The following is a 21,582-nucleotide window of genomic DNA, read 5'->3' on the forward strand; positions in this document are numbered from 1 at the left end:
CGTAGAACATTCATTTGAAGTGGGGGTAGCTTTATTTACAGGAGAAACCCTGAGGTGATCTCTCAGGAGGGCTAAGAGCACGTCCTCAGGGGGCCCACATTATCTGCATTTGAATCCCAGCTCTGCCACTTCCACGCTTCATAACCCTGAGCAAGTTCCTTGACTTCTCTGTGCCTCATTTTTCTGCCAAGTAAGACAGGAGTAACAGCACCTTCTAGGACTGCAGGGGAATCAAAGGAATAATCCCCATCAAGCGCTTAGAACCGTACTGGGCACATACAACATCCTCCATAAATGCAAGCTGCTGTTAGCGCTTATTTTAGCTTAAGTGATTCACGTGACAAAATTTCAACCTAAATATTGAATACAGTATTAGGACATTGGATGGCACTTGAGGAAATTCTCATGAGCTAAAAAGCTAAGCACTAGCATATCCTGGAGAAGCAGGAAAAGGGACAGCACAGGAACAAAGTCTTTGGTTCTAGTTGTGACCGCACCACCGCCCCGCAGGGCGACCCCAGGCCTGGCTTTGGTCATCTGTGCCGCAAAGACCTTCGACACACATCCTCTGAAATCCCTGCCCTCATTCCTCGAACTCCCAGCTTTTTCAGCTAATCTGAACAGAAACAACTATCTGTAAAATAGTTTTCATGACATTAAAAACTGAAAAAATAACAGTGAGGGGTCCCACAGTCCTAAATCTGACTGAGTGGCTTTGTCCCTTTGACACATTTCCTTGTGTGAATGCATGGATGAGAATTCCACTGAATATGGGAGGAGACGAGTTCAAGAGTCTTTCCAGGATTTTGCAGTGCAGGGTCCTGGGATCTGGCCTAACCTCCGGGCTGACCGCAGGTGGAGCTCTGGGCTTGTGACTCTGTTTCTAATACCGATAGTCTTATATTGATAATATGATAGTCCATAAATAGCTTCTCAGGGAAATACAAAATTGGTGGTACATCAAGTAACATTAAAATAACGACTTGATTTCTAAGGTCACAGGACTTCTGAAAAACTTCTTTTAGCTGAGATGTCTAAAATAAAAACTCATGAAGAATGTCAGAATATTGGTATATTAAATACTGATTTATTTTAAAGCATAGTATATAAGAAAATGTGTAGTGTCTTGTAAAGCCTTTGAGAAATAGTTTTAAATACAATTTTTAAGTTCTAAATAAAGTCTCTAACTGGGATGAATATACACATTTCTACCCAAGGAAGTGTGATCTTTATGGTGACTTCAGACCTCTGAAGCTACATGTTAGCTAACGGCCAGCTTAACATTAAAAATATGCATTTGTAAAAATTCGAGGAAATTCATGAAAATGTTTTGTAAACATTTTTATAAACATCTACCACAGAATATGGGAGAAGTCTTCACGATCTATTTACAAACATTAAATCCTATCTTTTATAATACTATACAAGTTGTTATTATAAAATTTGCTTATGAATTCTTATGTAAACTCCCTTATGTCCTCTTCACTAGTATTAAGCACAAGTCTGTATAGCATATATATATATATATATATAGATAGATAGATAGATATATAAAAACATACTACTTTTTCCGTTGTGTAATGCCCCCTCATATATATCCTATGCCCAAGAATATACTTGGTCTGAGGGACAGTCACAGCATAGCAAAATGCTGCTTTAGCTGTTTAATTAAGTGTTGGGTATCCACATGATCTGGAAATGCTGCTTCTGACTTCTGAGCAGCAACATAGCTTCTCTGCAGATCTCCAATCTGTAAGAAATACCAGAATAAGACCACAGGATGAGACCAGGAAAAAATGAGTAAGAAAGTTAAAAAAAAAAAAAAAAGTACTACCTTACACTGTAGAAAATTAAAGGATTTAAGGGTAAATTGCTTGGATTATGCCACTTTGATTTTAGAATTCTTTCACCTAGATTACAATTCAATCTTGAAAAACAGGAGAGAAATAAAATAGCCAATTACACAAATAATTTCTGCTCCACTACAGCTGTCCAGTTACAAATTCATAAACCTTGTTTTCTTTTCCTGTCACAGGTAGTATTATAAAAATAAGATAACATTTGCATTCTACAACAGCCAGCTCTGTATAGTTTCCAAAAGCCCTTGGACAACGATTTGTAATGTGCCATAAAGTTACTGTGGTTAGGGCATTATCTTTTAGACAGAAAATTCAAGCAAAAACGATTGTACATAAGATAAAATAACATGCTCAGGGAGATTTTAAACGGAGCTAGCCGAGTAATGTGGGAGAAGATATCTGTCTTTAGAAGTTTATTAAGGGTATCTGATTTTCAATAAAGCTGGTGTTAAAGTCCAGTCCCAGAGAAAAGCACACAGTATCTGGATCCATCTGAATAGATCTGGATTCATGCATACGTTTATAAAAAGCGAGAGCTTTTTAGTATGTGCGCACACACAAAACCTAGATAATTCAATTCTGGCAGGGTTTTTTTGTTTGTTTTGAAACACGTAGAACATATTAAAAACATAAATTTGTGTTTTAACTCATAGCATTTCTTTTTAACATACCATTTTATTTTATTGAAAATACAGCATTTTGCTTAAAGAAATATCTCATTTGAGTTATATATTATTAAAATGTGATAAAGTGAAAAAGAGTTATCAAGTCTTTGTGGTTTAAGTAAATGGCCATGCAGGGCAGTGGAAAACACATGGGGATTGTTGGGTGCTGGGTATAAATTCTGACCCCGCCACGGCCATGTGACTCTAGGGGAGCCTTTGAAGCTCGACCAGCCTTGGGTTCTGTTAGAATGTAAGCTGCATGAGGTAGAGGTTTTGTTTTATTCACAGCTGACATCCTTTATGCTGACAACAGTGCCAGGCACATAGCAGAGGCTCAATAAATGAAACATCAGTTGTATGAAAAAACGAGTCAGGAAGGCCAACCTACATGACAGCTTGTTGGGAGAATCAGAGAGGGTGTGTAGAGTCCCAGGAACAGTGGCTGGCACTTGACAAGCCCTCAAAAATGACAACTTAGAAAGGACTGCTTGGTTCCAAAGCAGAAATGAAAGTGAGGATGGCTTCGTGTTTGTGCTTTGAAAAATGACCTTTTCATAATGTCTTCGGAGTGTCTTTACATCAGCAAACACTTTTAGCCACTCCCTTACCCTTCAAACTTACTTTCCATGTTAAAGGAAGATTTCTCAGTAAAAATTAGTTATTAGATACCTTTTATTGTTGTTCTTATTGAAAATGGCGTGATTCCTTTTAGCTCTTGCATATTAACTGACTTGTAACATAGTATTAACAGTTGTATTTTTCCCACATTGTTCATAGCTAAGATAGCTTTCACTCATATCCCTAATTTTATAGTAATTATGCCAGAGCCTTGATGGCAACATGGTCTACAATAAAATACAAGATTTCTTTGCTATAAAACCCAATGACTAAATCCTTCCTCAACCAGAAGTTACTTAATGAGTATATTTTTCAGGCCTAAATGTCTTATTTTAAAAATAAAATAATTCTGGGGCGCCTGGGTGGCTCAGTGGGTTAAAGCCGCTGCCTTCGGCTCAGGTCATGATCCCAAGGTCCTGGGATGGAGCCCCGTATCGGGCTCTCTGCTCGGCAGGGAGCCTGCTTCCTCCCTTCTCTCTCTGCCTGCCTCTCTGCCTACTTGTGATCTGTCTGTTAAATAAATAAAAAATCTTTAAAAAAAAAAAAAATAAAAAAAAAATAAAAATAAAAATAAAAATAAAATAATTCTGCAATTGATAACAATCTATAAAGCAATCTATAATAGTAAGTTTAGTCCATATCCAGTGATAAATTGCTTTAAAGTTTATTAAACTGTCCCTTGAAGTGAAAGGTGCATATAATATTTAAAAAATCATTTCTTTCAAAACATCATTATAATTTCCTTATTTATCTGTACTTTTTTGTAAAACCCAAGGAAGAAAAAGAAAAAGACTGGATGATGAGTCGATAAAGAGAATACCTTGTCAGAGACCACTGCAAAATTAAAATGTGGCTCATACATATGGGGTCCCAAGGATGACGCGGTTTGTAACAGTGCTCTTGCCTGTATTAAAAAGAAAAGGGGGGGGGGACCAAAAGTACATGAGCATCTATCAGCACTATATTTGTGATTTGTTTTGTTTTGTTTTTGGTAAAAGAATCCTTTACCCGATATAGGACCTTAATAGGGGCGCCTGGGTAGCTCAGTTGTTAAGCGTCTGCCTTCAGCTCAGGTCATGATATCAGGGTCCTGGAATCCAGCCCCACATTGGGCTCCCTGCTCAGCCCGAAGCCTGCTTCTCCCTCTCCCACTCCCCCTGCTTGTGTTCCCTCTCTCTCTGTGTCTCTGTCAAATAAATAAATAAAATATTAAAAAAAAAAAAAAGACCTTCATAAATGTGATCCTGTGAGAAATACAGGTGACATTCCTTGTGAAATATGACTTACTGAAATACAATTAATACTTACATCTTGCCAAAATTAATGATAAAACTGCTTCAAAATATGAAGCACATTAAGAGTAGATTTAAAGTCGAGAACTACAGTTCTTAATGAAGTTTATATTTCAATATGACAAGTCAAAATATAATCCTCTCAATGCTTAAAAAAAAGCCTTATTAACCTAGCTTTTATTGCTGATTGATTTCTTAGCCTTCTAATTACCTGTTCTCTAATGCTATAATAACAACAATAAAAAAAAAACCATAGTAAATTTTCAAGCCCCCAGTTCAGTGCTGGAAGACAGTGATGAGCGTTTATAACAGTGCTGACCTCAAAATAACAAGTGACTGCAACTGAAAATGACAAACTTTTTGTTCATTCAAGTACTCAAAAAACAAAATTTGCATCCCCTATAGGCTCAAAGGATAGTTAGGACCACAAACTCACTATTCCAAGTTGCTGAGCACCCCTCCAGTTTGTAACTAAACCCAAAACCTCCATCCATGACCTGTGGACATAGCTTTTTTTTTTTGTTTAATGGGAAATAACATATGGGATGGTAGATATTGATTTTTTTTACGATTAGCTATTTTTGTTTTAATCAAGGTATAATTTTAATAATAAAAAAAAAGGTTAGTAGCATGAAAACTTTTACCAAAGCCTTTCAAATCAGTTCATAGTAGAGCAAGTGTAATTAAGTAGGAAACAAAATCACCAACATGGGAACAGAGAAAATTCCCCAAAGCACTTGTTCCACCACAGAACAAGTTCCCATTTTACTTTATTTATTTTTGTTTGTTTGTTTTTAATTAATTATTTTTATGAACATATAATGTATTATTTGCCCCAGGGGTACAGGTCTGTGAATCGTCCGGCTTACACACTTCACAGCACTCGCCATGTAAGTTCCCATTTTAGAGTGCAGTCGATCCTTGAACAGCACAGGTTTGAACTGCATGGGTCCACTTAGGTGTGGATTTTTTCAATAAATATAGTACTGTAAATGTACTTTATCTTCGTTATGATTTTCTTAATCACGTCTTATTTTCTCTAGCTTACTTTATTGTAGAATACAGTGTACGTACGTATGACATAAAATGTATCTTAATTGACTGTGTACATTCTTGGTAAGGCTTCTAGTCAACAGTGGGCTCTTAGTAGTTAAGTTTTGGGGGGTTCAAAAGTAATACTTGGATTTTCCACTACATAGAGGGTCAGCACCCCTAATTCTGAATTGCTCAAGAGGCCCTGTAGTTAGTTTTTGTCTCTAAAATACTAACCCATCTTATTTGCGGGAATTTGTGAAACAAAGGCAACATCCAAGGATGCTTCTTTCCTTGTTGTGTTACAAGTTCATCACGGTGCTTAGGAGACTAGCTGGGAGGTTAACACTATGTCTGCAGGTAAAGTTACTTACCTTCCTTGAGTCCCTGTTTCTTCATCTTTAAAGTCTGGTATGTATTACTTATCTCTCCTTGATTGTCATTAATATTGTAGGAGGATATTTAGCATTTTAAACTTTTTACATAATATAATGTATTAAGCATCTGTGTGTGCTCAGTACGAGGCTACCATGCCCAGTGCTTTCCGTGCATGATCTGCTCATCCTCCCAGAAGACCTTCAGGTACTGCTGTTACCTCACTGTCTATGCTGTCCATTCGCTTCAAAACTACACACTCACTACCCATCACATGCCAGGCACTGTTTTGTTTTGTTTTTATTAACATATAATGTATTATTAGCCCCAGGGATACAGGTCTGTGAATCATCAGGCTTACACACTTCACAGCACTCGCCATATCACATACTCTCCCCAGTGTCCATCACCCAGCCACCCTATCCCCACCCCCTACCCCCGGCAACCCTCAGTTTGTTCTGTGAGATTAAGAGTCTCTTAAGAGTCCCGGCTCTGCAGGTACGCTGTGCCTGTTCTTTGTTAACAGCCTTTGGGATGTTCTTTCAGATCCTGCCGTGACTTTTCTTTTCTTTTCTCCCTCTCGATCCCATCTTGTTTCATTTATTCCTTCCCTACTCCCCAAACCCCCCATGTTGCCTCTCAACTTCCTCATATCAGGGAGATCATATGATAATTGTCTTTCTCTGATTGACTTATTTCGCTCAGCATAATACCCTCTAATTCCATCCACGTCATTGCAAATGGCAAGATTCCATTTCTTTTGATGGCTGCATAGTATTCCATTGTATATATATACCACATGTTCTTTATCCATTCATCTGTTGAGGGACATCTAGGTTCTTTCCACAGTTTGGCTATTGTGGACATTGCTGCTATAAACATTCGGGTGCACCTGCCCCTTCAGATCACTACATTTGTATCTTTAGGGTAGATACCCAGTAGGCCAGGCACTGTTTTGATGCTAAAAATACAGCAGTTGGAAGACAAAGAAGGTCCCTATTTTCACATGGCGGCCATGCTCCATTCTACATATAAATATGAACATATCTGATAAAATAAGTATTGTGAGGGAAAAAAATAGGAGGAGATGTGATAGTGCCTGAGGGCTCCTTTAAACTGACATCCGAGATGACCTTTCTTAGGAGGTGGTGATTAAGCTAAGACCCGACTGACGAAAAGAAAAGTCACGGCAGGATCTGAAAGAACATCCCAAAGGCTGTTAACAAAGAACAGGCACAGCGTATCTGCAGAGCCGGGAGGCAGCTGATGTGTCCAAAAGTCAGTGTGAAGGGAGAAGTGATGAAAGATGTGGTCGGAGGGAGACCCAGAGGCCAGATTATGTGGGACCCTGTAGGCCAAGATCTGAATCCACATTTCATGCCAAGTGAAAAGGAAAGACTGGAGGATGCTGAGCAAAGTAGTGATAAAAGCATTCTTGTTTTTTTGTTTTGTATTTTTTTAAATCCCTTCACTGTTGCGAGGAGGGCGTGGTCTAGGGTACAACTACTTGCTCATAAGTAGAGACAAAAAAGACCAGCAAGGAGACTGTTGTCGTAGAGTCCAGGCAAAAGAGGAGGGCAGTCTGGAGAAGGGTGGCAGAGGCGGGGAAAAGTAGCCAGGTCTGGGATGGGGCTTGGAGGTAAAACTTGGCGGAGCCTGCCGAATGCCATGAGCCTGGGGTGGCAGCGAGAGGCAACTAGGACAGAGAGGTTTCAAGGGTGGCTCCTAGGCTTTTGGCTGGACCACCCTGCTGGTGGACGGGGGACTGGGAACCATGAACCGTTCACTAAGGCCAGGGAGAACTAGGGAGGTACAGATTTGTCCTGATAAAACTAAAGGTTAGGAGAAAATAGAAAGGTTAAGTAACTTGTCCAAAGTCACATCACTAATATGTGACAGAGCCGGGATTCAAATCCAGTCAGTCAGTCTCTAGAGCTCATTTTTTGACTACAGCATGTAGGGGTGCCTGGGTGGTTCAGTGGGTTAAGCGACCGACTGTTGATTTCAGGTCAGGTCCTGATCTCAGGGTCCTGGGATCGAGCCCAGGCTCTGCACTCAGCGGGGACTCTGCTTGGGATTCTCTGTCTCTACCTTTGCTCCCTCCCATTCATGACCCCTCTCTCTCAAATAAATCTTTAAAAATAAATGAACTGAAGCATATAAAGACAGCTACACCTGAGAGCTCTTCTTTGAAGAAAGCAGATCGTCCACGGAACCACAGTAGCTCACTGACCTGCTCAACGTGGCCCTTCCGCATCTCCAGCACGGCCAGGTTGTTATAGGCCTCGGCGTGGTTGTTGTTGTTGACCAGAGCGAGCCGGAAGCACTGATGGGCCAAGTTCATGTCTCCTATGCCCTTGAACAGAAAAGCAGGTTTTCGCACACACAGCTCCATACGTTTCCACCCACCATCTCCTCCCTTCTTTCCTTGTGTCTTTTCTGCTACCAAGCAACAAGTACCGATCATAATCAAGTGTGAATTGTACGTACGAGGATCCAACCTGAGGAAATGAGTTCTAGGGTGACTCTCAGAAATCGCCCAGTTGCTACAGAAGACCGTAACCAAATCTGGATTTACGCTACCTGAACATTTCTTCAAACTAACTTACGGCTGCCTTTTCTATACCAGAAATTACATCAGAGAAACAGCCTACCACAGCTACGTGGCCCAGGTTGTACCAGACATCAGCTGCCTCTTCTTCGTTTTCAGCCAGAGCAAGGGCACGCTCAAACGAGGTCAGAGTCATATCATACTGCTGGGCATAGAAGCAGCAGAGCCCCAGATTGTTAAAAAGCTGGCAGTTATAAACACCCATCTGCAGGAGTCGCCTTTACGAAAAAGAGCACACATATTTTGGTGTCAGACCAACTCGATAAATATTAAGACCTATTTTTTAAATAAAGTTAGAAATGTTTTATAACTTTTAACATCCCTGATGAATACAAAGTATTATAGGAAATGAAAAAAATGTCAAAGCAAATACAAAAGCATGTCTTTTTTAAAGGTCCTAGTCATGGGCAGTGTATCAGAGGCAAGGTCAGAATCAACTCACATACGTTCTTTCCCCCCCAAAAAACTGTTAAAGACCCAAGACACAAGAGTCGCATAGAGTAAAACCCACAACATTGTGCTTCATAGAGGTTTGGTGTCAGTCAGTAAACCCCTAGGACCTTCTAATTTGAGGGCTGTGTTTAGGATTTACCTTCAAGCTTTCAGCTAATCTGAAGCTTGGTTTTGGTTATCTGCGGTATAGATATGCTGTGTCTACTGACTTTCCAGTGAGCTTCCACCAAGGACGACAAGACCGCCAGTGCGATCCTTACCTTATCCGCTGAGCTCTCATGCTGGAGCTCAAAAAACCCATTTGTTTCTACTCATCATAATCCCCAAGGACGAGATCGTTTACATAAGCAAATGAAAATCCACCTCAGCAGCTCTGAGGAACCCATGACCCATTTTTGGGATGGGAGAGTAGAGGCAGCTGCCTATGCCTAAAACAGCATTCATTTTTTCATAGTTTATGCTGCTGACATGTATTTGGAAAGAACTCTTGTCAGCGGCCAGTTATTTCCTTGTATATTACCTAAGGGCAGAAGAGGAAATCAAAATTTGAAAAATTAATCTCAGAAGCCATCTGTAGGATGAAATAAGAATGCGCTCAAAAGAGAACCAGAGATCAGAACTTTTTTAGCCTTGGAAAACTTATCTGGACAGGAGTTGACAATACTTCACCAAACAGGGGAACCTGTTTCAGGTCCTTGTCAGGGCTCAGGACCTGGTACCCAATGCTCTTTGCAAATTTCGTCACTATTTCAGCTTCAGGGTCTTTATATGCTGTGTGGTGGTATTAAGGGAAGCCGTGATGGGGAGAAGTGTTTCCGGGAACTATTGAAAAGTTGTTCGTTGACAACAAAATAGCTAACTCATCCGATGACATGGCGTTAAAAACTCACTTATCCAGGTACATGTCCACAAGATGCCAAATACCAATGCGTTTTCAAATTCTTACATGTCACCTGAATGCTCATAAAACCTCTGGGTGCTTGAATGGTTAGTCTCCTAGAGATACGGCCTATATATTATCTGTCTGCATGTCCACTCCGTCTTTATTGCTGCTGTACTGATATTTCACAGGAAATTTCTACAAAGAGACTGTAAAGCACACCTGTAAAACCGCAGAGCTATTTCTGGTTGATCGGAATAAAAGTGGTTGCTTCCAATGCAGGCAATGGCTTCCACATGAGTATTGTCCTGTTTCAGAACTTCTTTGTAGTATTCTGCTGCTGATGAAATATTGTTCATTTCCTATTCTCCATCGAGACAGAAGAGCAATACTTCAGTGCCAAGAAATTACTTTTCTTCTGGCTGATTTATGTTCATTCATTCAACAAATATTAAGAGCCTATCCTGTGCCAGACTGTGTTCTAGGCCCTGAGGACACAATATGAACAAAAAGACAAAGCTAGCTATCCTCAAGGAGGGTACAGCTAGCAAGGAAGACAAACGAATGAACAGATGGGCGATATAATGTCAGACAAGTATAACTGATAGGAAGAAAAGCAAGGAGACAGGCACCTGCGTGGCTCAGTCAGTTAAGCCTCTGACTTCGGCTCAGGTCGTGATCTGGGCCCTGTGATGGAACATGCGTCAGGCTCCCTGCTCAGCGGGGAGTCTGCTTCTCCCTCTCCCTCTGCCCCTGCCCCCCACCCCCAGCTTGGGCTAGCTCTCTTGCTCTTTCACTCTCAAATGAATAAGATCTTGGGGAAAAAAAAAAAAAAAGGCAAGGAGGGAGAAGGAGGGAAGGATAGAGCAGAGGAGTTGACATGGCTGTATTTACATTTTTGAAGAATAATGGCTCCACACAGGATACATCGAAGTGGGGAAGAATGGTAGCAGGCAGAGCCGGAGTCCCCCCTCAGTAATCGTAAGTCAATGCATTCAGTGTTATTAATGTCCTAGCTCTCAAGTTCACCTTCAAGGCCAGTGCAGGCTCCACAGTCCTCATGGAGATATCTCTAATGCCTTCACTTCACATAACTCTTCTGCCTCTCAGTTTATATGACACATACTATGGGACTCTCACTTGGTCTTATCATATGAGAACTCCTACTTCTCATTAGATTTTCATAACATTTTATCAAATCTAAGACACTCCACTGTTTGTAAGAAGAACCACAGAATACTTTCTTATCACACAGAACTTTTTTTTTAACCTCCATGGACTTCACTATGGTTTTTTAATTTCAGGACTTTATTATTATTATTATTATTATTATTATTATTATTTTTAGAGCAGTTTTAGGTTCATAGCACAACTGAGGGGACAGTACAGAGATAAATGCATTTTGTTCAATATCAAAAAATTAGTCATTAATATTATCCCCAATCTCATCCATATTAGTAATATGAAAACCTTTTTGACCTTGTGGACCCTCTGAAAGGGTCTCAGGGACCCCAGGGAATCCCTGGACCACACTTTGAGAAATGCTGGTATTAAAATATTTGGGGCCTTTCTTCCCATTCTTCCTCTCTTATTCCACAAGGCAATCTCAGCATGCTCGTTTCAGCCCCTTCTGCATCTCTTTGGAAGCCAACCTTGCTGCGACGTGCCCAGCTGCTCTGCCTTGCCATGTGCAGCAGGCTCTCTGGGCGGAGAAGGTCTGCAGGTCATACGGTCATGTCTGTGATCTGGGTGGATCAGGCTGTCTAACTCAGGGGCAGAACTCTATTAAGTCCTTTTGGTCACAGAGCTAAAGTCACTTGCTCCAATTTGGCTTTTATCAGTGATAAGTTAGTGGTTTATCTTCTGTTTTTCTGAATCTTATTTCTGTCTTGCAGTTGTTTCTCAGCTTGGAGTGAAGGGGGTTGATATTAGTTCCATAAAACATTCATGAGTTGATCCAAATTCATTCTGTATGTATATTTGTTCACATACTTTCTTTTTTTTTTTTTTTTTTTTTTTTTTTGTTCACATACTTTCTATTTGAAATTCTTATTCAAAGGTCTTCCAGGATTTAGTTCCTTAAGAGAAGAGGCTTTTTCATTCATTGTTTATAGCTGAAAAATAAGTAATTTTTTTTTTCAAAACACAAGGCTGTTGATACATTCATTAATTGGGAGTTCATTCTCTCCGGAATTTTATACTGCTTTTACATGCAACTATTCCAAATAGTCTTTAATAATTTAAGAATGTAAGAATCTATTGAAAAGCATGAATAATAAAGAATTTCACCAGAAGTGTATTTTCTACTTTTTGGTGGAAAAAAAAAAAAAAAAACCCTTGTAAAACTTAAAAGGAAAAAATAGATGAGCACCTTAACTCTCTCCCCTATAGTCCCTCCTTCCTATAGACTGAATGTTTGTGTCCCTCCCAAATTCATACTGAAGCCATAATCTCCAACATGATAGTACTTAGAAGTGGAGTCTTTGGGAGGTAACTAGGTCATCAGGATGAAGCCCTCATGAAAGGGCTTAGTGCCCTTAAAGAAGAGACACCAAGGGCACCTTGGCAGTTCAGTTGGTTAAGTGTCTGCCTTCCACTCAGGTTATGATCCCAGGGTCCTGGGATCGAGTTCCCGCTGAACAGGGAGGCTGCTTCTCCCTCTGCCCCTCCCCCTGCTCTCTCTCTCCATCTGTCTGTCTCAAAAAAATAAAAATCTTAAAAGAGAGAGAGAGAGATACCAGAGAGATGATCTCTCTCTCTACCATGTGAGGGTACACAGAGGTGTCTATCTACAGACTATGGAAAGGACCCTCACTAGGAAAGGAACTAGCCAGCATCTTGATCTTAGACTTCCCAGCCTCCAGAATTATGAGAAATAAATATATGTCCTTTAAGCCTCCCAGTTTATGGTATTTTGTTACAGCAACCTGAGCAGACTAATATACTGTCCTTCCAAAGAATAATCTCCATACCTAGGCAGCGACTAACTGAGCCTAATGGCCTTGAGAAGCCTGGGTTCCAAGGAACATGACTTTTCTGGTTTCCAGGGCAACAACATCCCACCGTGCAAGGCTTCAGTGCTACTGTTGTCAAAGTTGGTGTATTAGTCTGCTCCAGCTGGTACACCAAAATACCATAGACTAGGTGGCTTAAACAACAGAGCTTTATTTCCCCCAAATTTTGGAGGCTGTAAGTCCAAGACCAAGATGCCAGCATGGTGAGGATCTAGGGAGGACTCTCTTACTGGCTTACAAAGGGCCACCTTCTCACTGTGTCCTCAGATGGCAGAGCAAGCACTAGCACACTCTGGTGTCTCTTCTATTAAGGGCATTAATCCCACCATGAGGGCCCCACAAGGGTCTCAAAAGGCCTTCTCTCTAAATACCATCACACTGGGGGTTAGCGCTCCAACATATTAAGTTGAGAGGGACACGATTCAGCCTAATGCAAAAAGACTCCAGCCTGAATGGATAATTGTTTCAAGGCTTTCAGTTGTATAAAATTACCTTGGAATGTTTATATACTTGATTGATAGGCATATAATTTATGTCATCTTGAGGAATTTTGGACTGAAACTAATTTATGTTTTTGGCAACCTCACATGTAGTTTTTTAAATGTGTTGTTGTAAAATGTGTGCTTATGCTAAATAAATTTAAACACTGCAAAAGGTTATAAAATGAAAAGTAATAGTCCCCTCTCCAAATCCAGTCTGAGGTTCTGTGAATAGTTTGAGTACTTTTCTATTATATATTTTTAAAGATTTTATTTATTTGATAGAGAACAAGCACAAGCAGGGGAGCAGCAGACAGAGGGAGAAGCAGGCTCCCTAAGGAGCTCGATGTGGGGCTCAATCCCAGACCCTGGGATCGTGACCTGAGCCGACAGCAGGCGCTTAACTGACTGAGCCACCCAGGTGCCTCTAGTTTGGGCATTTTTCAAGAAATTTTGTTTACATAAGTGTAGATGTATGCAAGTTTTAACCATAATAACATAATCATTCTACACTTTTTTTTCTTTCTTTTTTTCATTCTGTACATTCTGATACACGGCTCATTGTTTTCACTCGGTGTCTTGACTCTTTCCATATCAGCACAAAGGGTTCTACCCCATTACTTTTATATTTCTGAAGTTTTCCATCTATATAGACCACAGTTTATTTAACCACCCCCTTTTTGATGAAGCATTTGTTTCTTTTTTCTTTTTCTTTTTTTTTGCTATAAAAATACTATAAAATCGTCCTTTCATACATATCTTTCTGAACTTGTATGAAAATATCCTTAAGGAAAATTCTACAAGTGAAATTGCTGGGCCACAGTATGCATGCTAGGAAATCTCATCAGTAATCGCAAACAGCCTCCAAATGGGTTGTACCAACATACACTCCCAGCAGCAGTGTTTATACATGGGGTGTGTTCCTCACAACCTTGACAACCCTGCATGTCATGGAACTTCTCCATCTCTGTCAACGTGATTAAGTCAAAAAAGGCATCTCATTATTTTAGTTTTTATTTCTTCAATTATGACTGAGGTTAGGCATTTAATATACCACCTCTTTATATTTCCTTTTCTGTAAACTGCCGATTCATGTCATTTGCCCATTTTCCTATCTTATCTTTTGTCCTTTTACTAGTGGCTTGTGTAATGGGGGCTTGGATGGGAAACTGTCCTCCTGGATACAGGAGAGCTAGGGGCAGACATGCGGCTCAGAGATCTCTGGGCACTGACTCTGCTTTCTCCTTTTAGATTAAACGAGTCTGCTGATGGGACTTAAGTTCAAAATCCAGGAAGTCCTGGTGTTTATAAACATTTCCTTCAGAGGAAAAGTATGGATGGTTTAAGTTCTTCCAGATGGGTCTTACTGAGCCCCAGTATGAAAGGCATTTTGGTGTAGCCACAATGTAGCTGGAATTGGCTGCTGTCTCATCTCTAGGGTGATTTTACTTGCATGAAGAGGATCAGCAGCCGTGATGCAGGCCAGGAGGAAAACAAGGGCCTACGCAAAAGCCATCCCACAATTTTGACCCACAACTGCTCTAAGGAAACACCTCGTTTCCGTAAGTGTTTACAATTTTGGCTAAATGAGAACTTGTAAGTTTGTGTGCATCCACATTTGTGCGTGTGTGTCCATGCGCATGTGTAATTCTCCCACCAATCTGGAAACCACCTGAAATTCAGCAACTTTTAAGCAATGTATAGATTGAGGAAATTAAAAGTAGTCTTTTGTCTGTCTCAGGTATGGCAAATATTTTCCCCGTTGGATATTTTTATACTGTTTATTTGTTTTGGTTTTATTTCTATTTTTTTTAAAGATTTTATTTGTTTATTTGAGAGAAAAAGACACAGTGAGAGAGGAAACGCAAACAGGGGGAGTGGGAGAGGGAGAAGCAGGCTTCCTGCCCAGCAGGGAGCCCAATGAGGGGCTCCATCCCAGAGTCCTGGGATTGTGACCTGAGCTGAAGGCAGCCGCTTAACAGACTGAGCCACCCAGGTGCCCCTATTTCTTTTTATAGAAAACTTAACTTTATAAAAAACTTATCTAACTCTATAGAAAATTTAACTTTTATCTTCTCAAATTCAATCTTTTCTGTTATGGCTTTCGACTTTCTATCACACTTATTTTATTTATTTATTTATTTATTTTTTAACATAGGTGAACGGTTTTATGAAATCAGTATAAATATTTTTCCAAAATGTCATGAAACTCATAAGCCATTAAAGCAAACATGGTTATACTTGGACATATAACAATCACACACATTCTTATAACAAAAATAAAGTTTAAAAGTGCATAAAAAATATCTGTAAAGCTTGACAATTAGAAAGGTCTTCCCATTCCAAGTTTATACAAATAATTCATCTGTGTCTTTTTTTCTGGAACTTTTATGGTTTTAAATCTTTGAGTCATCTGGCAGTAATAGATGCTTTTAGTATAAGAAATCATTATTTCTCCAGCTCTTTTTTTTTTAAATAATCCAATAATCCGATTGGTTTTAATAGGTTTTAATAGGCAGTCTTTACAACATTGTAAATTGTCATGTGTATGAACACACATAGACTCTATTTTGCTCCTTTAATCTATTCCTGCATTAGAATTGTTTAATTTATACTAACTCTAGAATAAATTTTGTCAATGTAGATTTAAAAAATATTTTCAAATATATAAAAGATTTAAAAAATATTTTCAAATATATAAATATATATCAAGTATATAAATAACCATAGTATCATTTAAGTGATGTTGATAGTGGTTATTTTGGAACAAATTCACAAAATACTATAACTTGATTTAAGTTATTTAAAGTAAAATGGCAAATAACTTGAGGTGAATGATGCAGTGGTTCTCAAACTCTGTTATACATCAGGAACACCTAGTGAGCTCAAACATACAAATAATTGCCTGAGTCCTGCCTTCCAAGACATCTGATTCAGTAGGCGGAGGATAGGTTGCCCTTTTCAACCACTCCTAAAGTTATTTTTACACACAGAAAACTTCAAGGACACTAGAATAATATCTCCTAGGGTAACATTTCCAATTTCAAATATCTTCAACAAAGGATAGTCCAGAGACCTGCCTTTTGAATGGATAAACAGAATTCCTCAAGAACAATTAAAACCACAACCAAATAAATTTAGCAAGAATAAATCATTTTAAACAATAAGTGAATGAACACTAGGCAGTACAACATGTTCGTTTTAAAATAGGAAAACACTGAAAAGATACAAGATCAAAATGAATGTGGTAAATAAAAAAGAACATAAAGGAAGAGGATCCCTCCAGGGAAAAGTCTGATGTACATACAAAACCCCCAAAGGCATATGTAGGGTAGGCTGCAATGCTAACTTTACTAATTAACTCCAAAATCATTGTCACAGAAAAAGAATACACTGGAAATCTGTCTTTATATGGTAAACTTTGGCACAAGGGAAATTAACTGTTAGGTTCAGTTCTCACTACTTTAAATTTGCGTTTAGTCCTTGATCATGCTTTCTGTGGATGATATATCGTCCCCACAACTTGAATGCTTTCTTCTCCACTTTGAGAGTCAATTCTAATTCTACTTTTCTCCCCAAAGCTTCCCTGTAGACTTACAACCTTCAAGGCCTGGTCAGATCCTGAGCGCAGGAAGGATGAAGGGAGCTGGTCAAGGGTCTGCTCCCTGTCCCAGCCAGAGCAATGGTGACTATGTAACAGAGGGTTGGCAGGAATTCTTCCAACTAGCAACCATCAAAGATTCCCTAGATTTCTAGCTCTTTCTGCCAGTACTTCCTGCCTGAAAAGAAGGGCAGAAGGACTGAAATGGGCAGAAGGCGGAGCTTAAAGGTCAGAGAACTCTGATCATATTGAGGCAGTCACCGCTCTGTATGAACACCACAATTATATTTCTTAAGCTTCTTGATCAAAATTTTGTTCGTGCTCAATTTAGGGTCACACAAGGACAGATACAGAGATACAAATATAGCATTTTATTTTTATTGAATGATCACAGCCTTTTCCTTCTGTGTTTATCAGAATTATATTTCAAAAGGGGAAACAGTATTTCCAGACAATTTAAAAATAAAATTTGCTTTTCATTTTAAAAGTAATACATGCTCATGAGAGAAAATCTGGAAAATACCAAAAGTATGAAAAATAAAAGTCATTCATATACTATTATCCAGTTATAGCAACTATTAATATCTTCCGCTCTTTACCTAACAAAATAATTTTACAACATTGTACCTAGAATTTGAAGGAATGTAAGAGAGAACAGAGATGCTTGTCAGTATTGTATGGGAAGTCCTAAGCAATAACATTTTATTTATTAAGTGGCAAAATAATTGAGATGAAGAGATGAAGCTGTGTTTGCAGATGATGACTTTTATTGACTTAGAAAAGCTAAGAAAATTTTTGGATAACGTATTAAAATGTTAAAAGGGTATTGGGCCTATTTTTTAAAAGATTTTTAAAATGTATTTATTTGAAAGAGAGAGAACAGGAGCAGGGGAGAGGGGCAGAAGGAGAAGGACAAGCAGACTTCCCACTAAGCAGGGAGCCCAATGTGGGACTCATCCCAGGATCCCAGGATCATGACCTGAGCTGAAGGCAGATGCTTAACCGACTGAGCCACCCAGGCATGCCAGTATTAGGCCTGTTTTCTAGTATCAAATGAACTTTAAAAATAATTAATGTATTCCTAGTTACCAGAAATAGTCAAATAGAGCATACAATAGAAAAAAAGGATTCCATCCATTGTTATACCTAGGGATGGATCTCTGCAGGAAAGAGTGTAACAGGCCTGAAACTACTGTTCTTAGAAAGGCCTGCTTATAAGGTTGCTCCCTGGGCATATGAGAACTTGGTGGGTTCTCTATATTGATATAAAACTTCCCTCAAATGACAAGAGGGGCTCATACACGAAAACTTGTTGTACAAAGAGTATGGTGCATAAACCTGATATGGTATAGGAACACCTGCTTTATGTCTGGAAGTCTGGTATTTTGGTACATGGTAGGCAGAAGGTGCCCATGTGACCAACGCCCAGAAGTCCCCTTGAGTACCAAGTCTCTCATGAGTTTTCCTTACAGACAGTTCTTCACACATGTTGTCACAACTTGTTGGAAGAATAAAGTGTGTCCTGTGTGATTCCACTAAGGGACAACTTCTAGAAGCTTGTATGCCTGATTTCCTCTGAACTTTGACCCACATGCCTTTTCCCTTTATTGAGTTTGCTTTATAGGCTTTTGGTATAAATCTTAGTCGTGAGTACCACTGAATGCTGAGTCCTGAGTCCTTCTAATAAATCACTGAAACTCAGGGCAGACTGGGGAATCCCCAATATAACATCTTCATGGAGATAATTACAAAACGTTCAATGAAGAACAGAAGACCTAAATAAATGGAGAATTTTACCATGATGGAGAGTGTGAAGAAGGGCAGCCACTCACCCCCATCAGTCATATATTCAATGCAATTCCAATCACTATGCTTGTAGGCATTGTTTTGATTTTTAATGGTTCATGATAAGTCAATCCTAAAATCAATATGGAAGAGCAAAGGGCCAAAAATAACCAGCTGTGACGGAGGGCAGGAGGTAGAATTTGTCCAACTTGAGATCAAGAATTACTTACTGTAAAGCTATAGTAATTGGGCAGTGGGAAGGTATCTCAATGGGGCTTTCCGTGGAATGTGACATGATTCTAAAATTTGTAAGAATAAGTCCAAAATAGATAAAACATTCCTGATAAAGATGAAGAACCATACCAACTAGGATGTGAGGCTGCAATAATTAAGACAGTATAATATGGTACAAGGATAGACAAACAGACCAAAAGAACAGAAAGCCCCCAAATCATATTGACCATATATGGAAAAAAGTTGATATTTGACATTACAGACCTTGGGAGAAGGATCAAATAGATATGCTGGACAAACAGCTGTCTATAGTGGGAAACTCACTGAAATCCCTATCTCATACCACACGCCTTACTCTTCTGTATGTTTGAAATACATCATAATAAAAACAGTTTGACGAAATGCATACACTAAAACCTCTTACTCTGTTAGTAAAACACAGGTCAGTAATCATAATTTTACAAACTGTTCTCCTTCCTAGGATCCCAAGGGCCTATGAGCTTAACTTAAGTATCATATAACCTCAATTTCACATCAACTTTTTGAATAATATAAACCTTACCTCATAGATCCTGGCAATTCCACAAAGTAAGGTTACTTCTCCTGGAAACTTATCTAAGCCTTGTTTGAAAAGATTTAAAGCCGTCACTGGTTGATCCAATGAGACATAAACCTAAAACCAAGACATATTTCAATAAAAGTACTGGTTCTTAAAATAACAGTATTTGTTATGACAAGTTTATAATTATTGCTCATTAACAGATTGTCTCCTAGATATTACAAGTAAAATCTTTTCAGAAACACGGATTATTTTTCAATAGTGATGTTATAGTTTTATCTTCACATCATATAGGAAACATCCATTCATTTATTCCTTCAATAAACACTCATGACAGACTTGCTATTACCTCAGAGACCAAGCAGTAACTCAATAAGAGAGGGACGAGGGAAAATTTTTTTTAGGATAGAACAGACGGGAGTATGTCTATAAGTGGGTACAAAGGAACCAATTATGAGATGGAAGTTGGAGACACAGGAGAAAGAGGGGAGGACCAAGGAGCAAGAAGATGTGAGAAAGAGCAGCAGTGGAAAGCCTGTGGAGAAGGTGGTTTTGGACAAGGGCGCTCGGAAATAGAGGAGGAACAGATTTGTGAGGAATGGGGTCAGGGAGCTGAGAAAGGTAGCCCTTAATGGCTTCCACTTAATTAGCAATTAGGACATTAGCACAAATAAATCCTATATTCTGTAGGAATTTCTAAAATAGGGAATTACAGGGGTGCCTGGGTGGCTCAGTGGGTTAAAGCCTCTGCCTTCGGCTCAGGTCATGATCCCAGGGTCCTGGGATCGAGCCACGCATGGGCTCTCTGCTCAGCGGGGAGCCTGCTTCCTCCTCTCTCTCTGCCTGCCTCTCTGCCTACTTGTGATCTGTCTGTCAAATAAATAAAAATAAAATCTTTAAAAAAAAACAGGGAATTACAGTTTCAGGCATGGAAACATAAGAGTAAGGCATTTTTTCTTCATGATCTCGGATCCTCTATTTCTTTCCAAATAGACTGTGTTTTGAAGGCGGCCCAGATGGAACCACAGAAAAACTGATTGTAGTGTTTAGTGCTAAAGTATGAGATTAAAGGGAGAGGTATGGATGAAAATATTTCAACTTTTACTTTATACACTATTGAACTGCTTTTTTAAATACAACAAATAATATATCAAGTAATATAAAACATTTTTAAAAAAATTAACAATCTAGTATTTTCAGAAATAATATTGTTCCTAAATCAGACTGATCTCTATTTCATAGCAATTATTTTTCATATATTAAAGAAAAGAAGTAAATTTTACTTTTATACAGTCACATAGGCAGTAATAGATTTAAGCAAATCAATTCATGGAAAAATATGTCAAACCATGTATTCAACAAGAGTTAAAAAGCACATTTTTTAACCACCTGGCAAGTGATTATCAGTTAAAAAGATGAGTTAAAGAGCGTGACCTGAGTTTTAATTTCAAGGTATCTGAAAAGTTTCAAAGTCACCGTGATGCTTAGAAACTTCTTTAAGAATTTTAGGTTTCATATATAATGTACAGAAGGTGGACTTAGTTTCAAACATCTCTGAAAACTATAGTAAACAAAATTATTTAGCACCGTAAGTTTACAGAGTGTACCTTCATTCTGTTTCTTTTTAGTATGCAAATTCTTAAAACCATACTTAGGAAGTAGTGGCACTTCCTTTGATAGCTCTTCTTTTCAACCTCCTTTCACATACTTTTTAATAAAAAAAAAAAATTTGTAGGGGCGCCTGAGTGGCTCAGTGGGTTAAGCCTCTGCCTTCAGCTCAGGTCATGATCTCAGGGTCCTGGGATGGAGCTCTGCATGGGACTCTGCTCAGCAGGGAGCCTGCTTCCCTCCTCTCTCTGCCTGCCTCTCTGCCTACTTGTGATCTCTGTCAAATAAATAAATAAAATCTTTAATAAATAAATAGATAAAAAATAAAAAAAAAATTCTTCAAGATACAGCAAGATGATGTCCTAACCACCACTTCATCAAATGTTTCAAATAGCCCTGGCGAGGGCCCAGAAGTCACTTTTTCCTAGGACCGAAAATTCTGGGGGGTGGCTGTGAGGGGGCCATAGGGGGCATTGGGAGTGTTGGTTCTGAACAGCCAGGTGACCCTGAAAATCCT

At 39.1% G+C, this 21,582-nt stretch overlaps 1 protein-coding gene across 5 annotated transcripts in view; it reads right to left on the minus strand.

Annotated features, from left to right (window-relative positions):
* Window positions 1–1,134: 1,134 nt before the first annotated feature.
* The window catches only part of TTC8 (tetratricopeptide repeat domain 8), a 57,997-nt gene continuing 37,549 nt past the window's right edge, over window positions 1,135–21,582 (minus strand). For all 5 annotated transcript variants that reach the window (XM_080809170.1, XM_080809173.1, XM_080809174.1 and 2 more), the window contains 6 exons: window positions 19,461–19,571; window positions 10,008–10,147; window positions 8,496–8,670; window positions 8,075–8,197; window positions 3,963–4,046; window positions 1,135–1,750 (listed from right to left, as the gene is read on the minus strand). In XM_080809170.1, coding sequence (XP_080665296.1) covers window positions 1,634–1,750; window positions 3,963–4,046; window positions 8,075–8,197; window positions 8,496–8,670; window positions 10,008–10,147; window positions 19,461–19,571 — 750 coding nt within the window. In that variant the 3' untranslated portion in view covers window positions 1,135–1,633. The remainder of the gene's footprint in view (window positions 1,751–3,962; window positions 4,047–8,074; window positions 8,198–8,495; window positions 8,671–10,007; window positions 10,148–19,460; window positions 19,572–21,582) is intronic.

This window comes from Martes martes (assembly GCF_963455335.1).
Source record: "Martes martes genome assembly, chromosome: 7".
NCBI lineage: Eukaryota > Metazoa > Chordata > Mammalia > Carnivora > Mustelidae > Martes > Martes martes.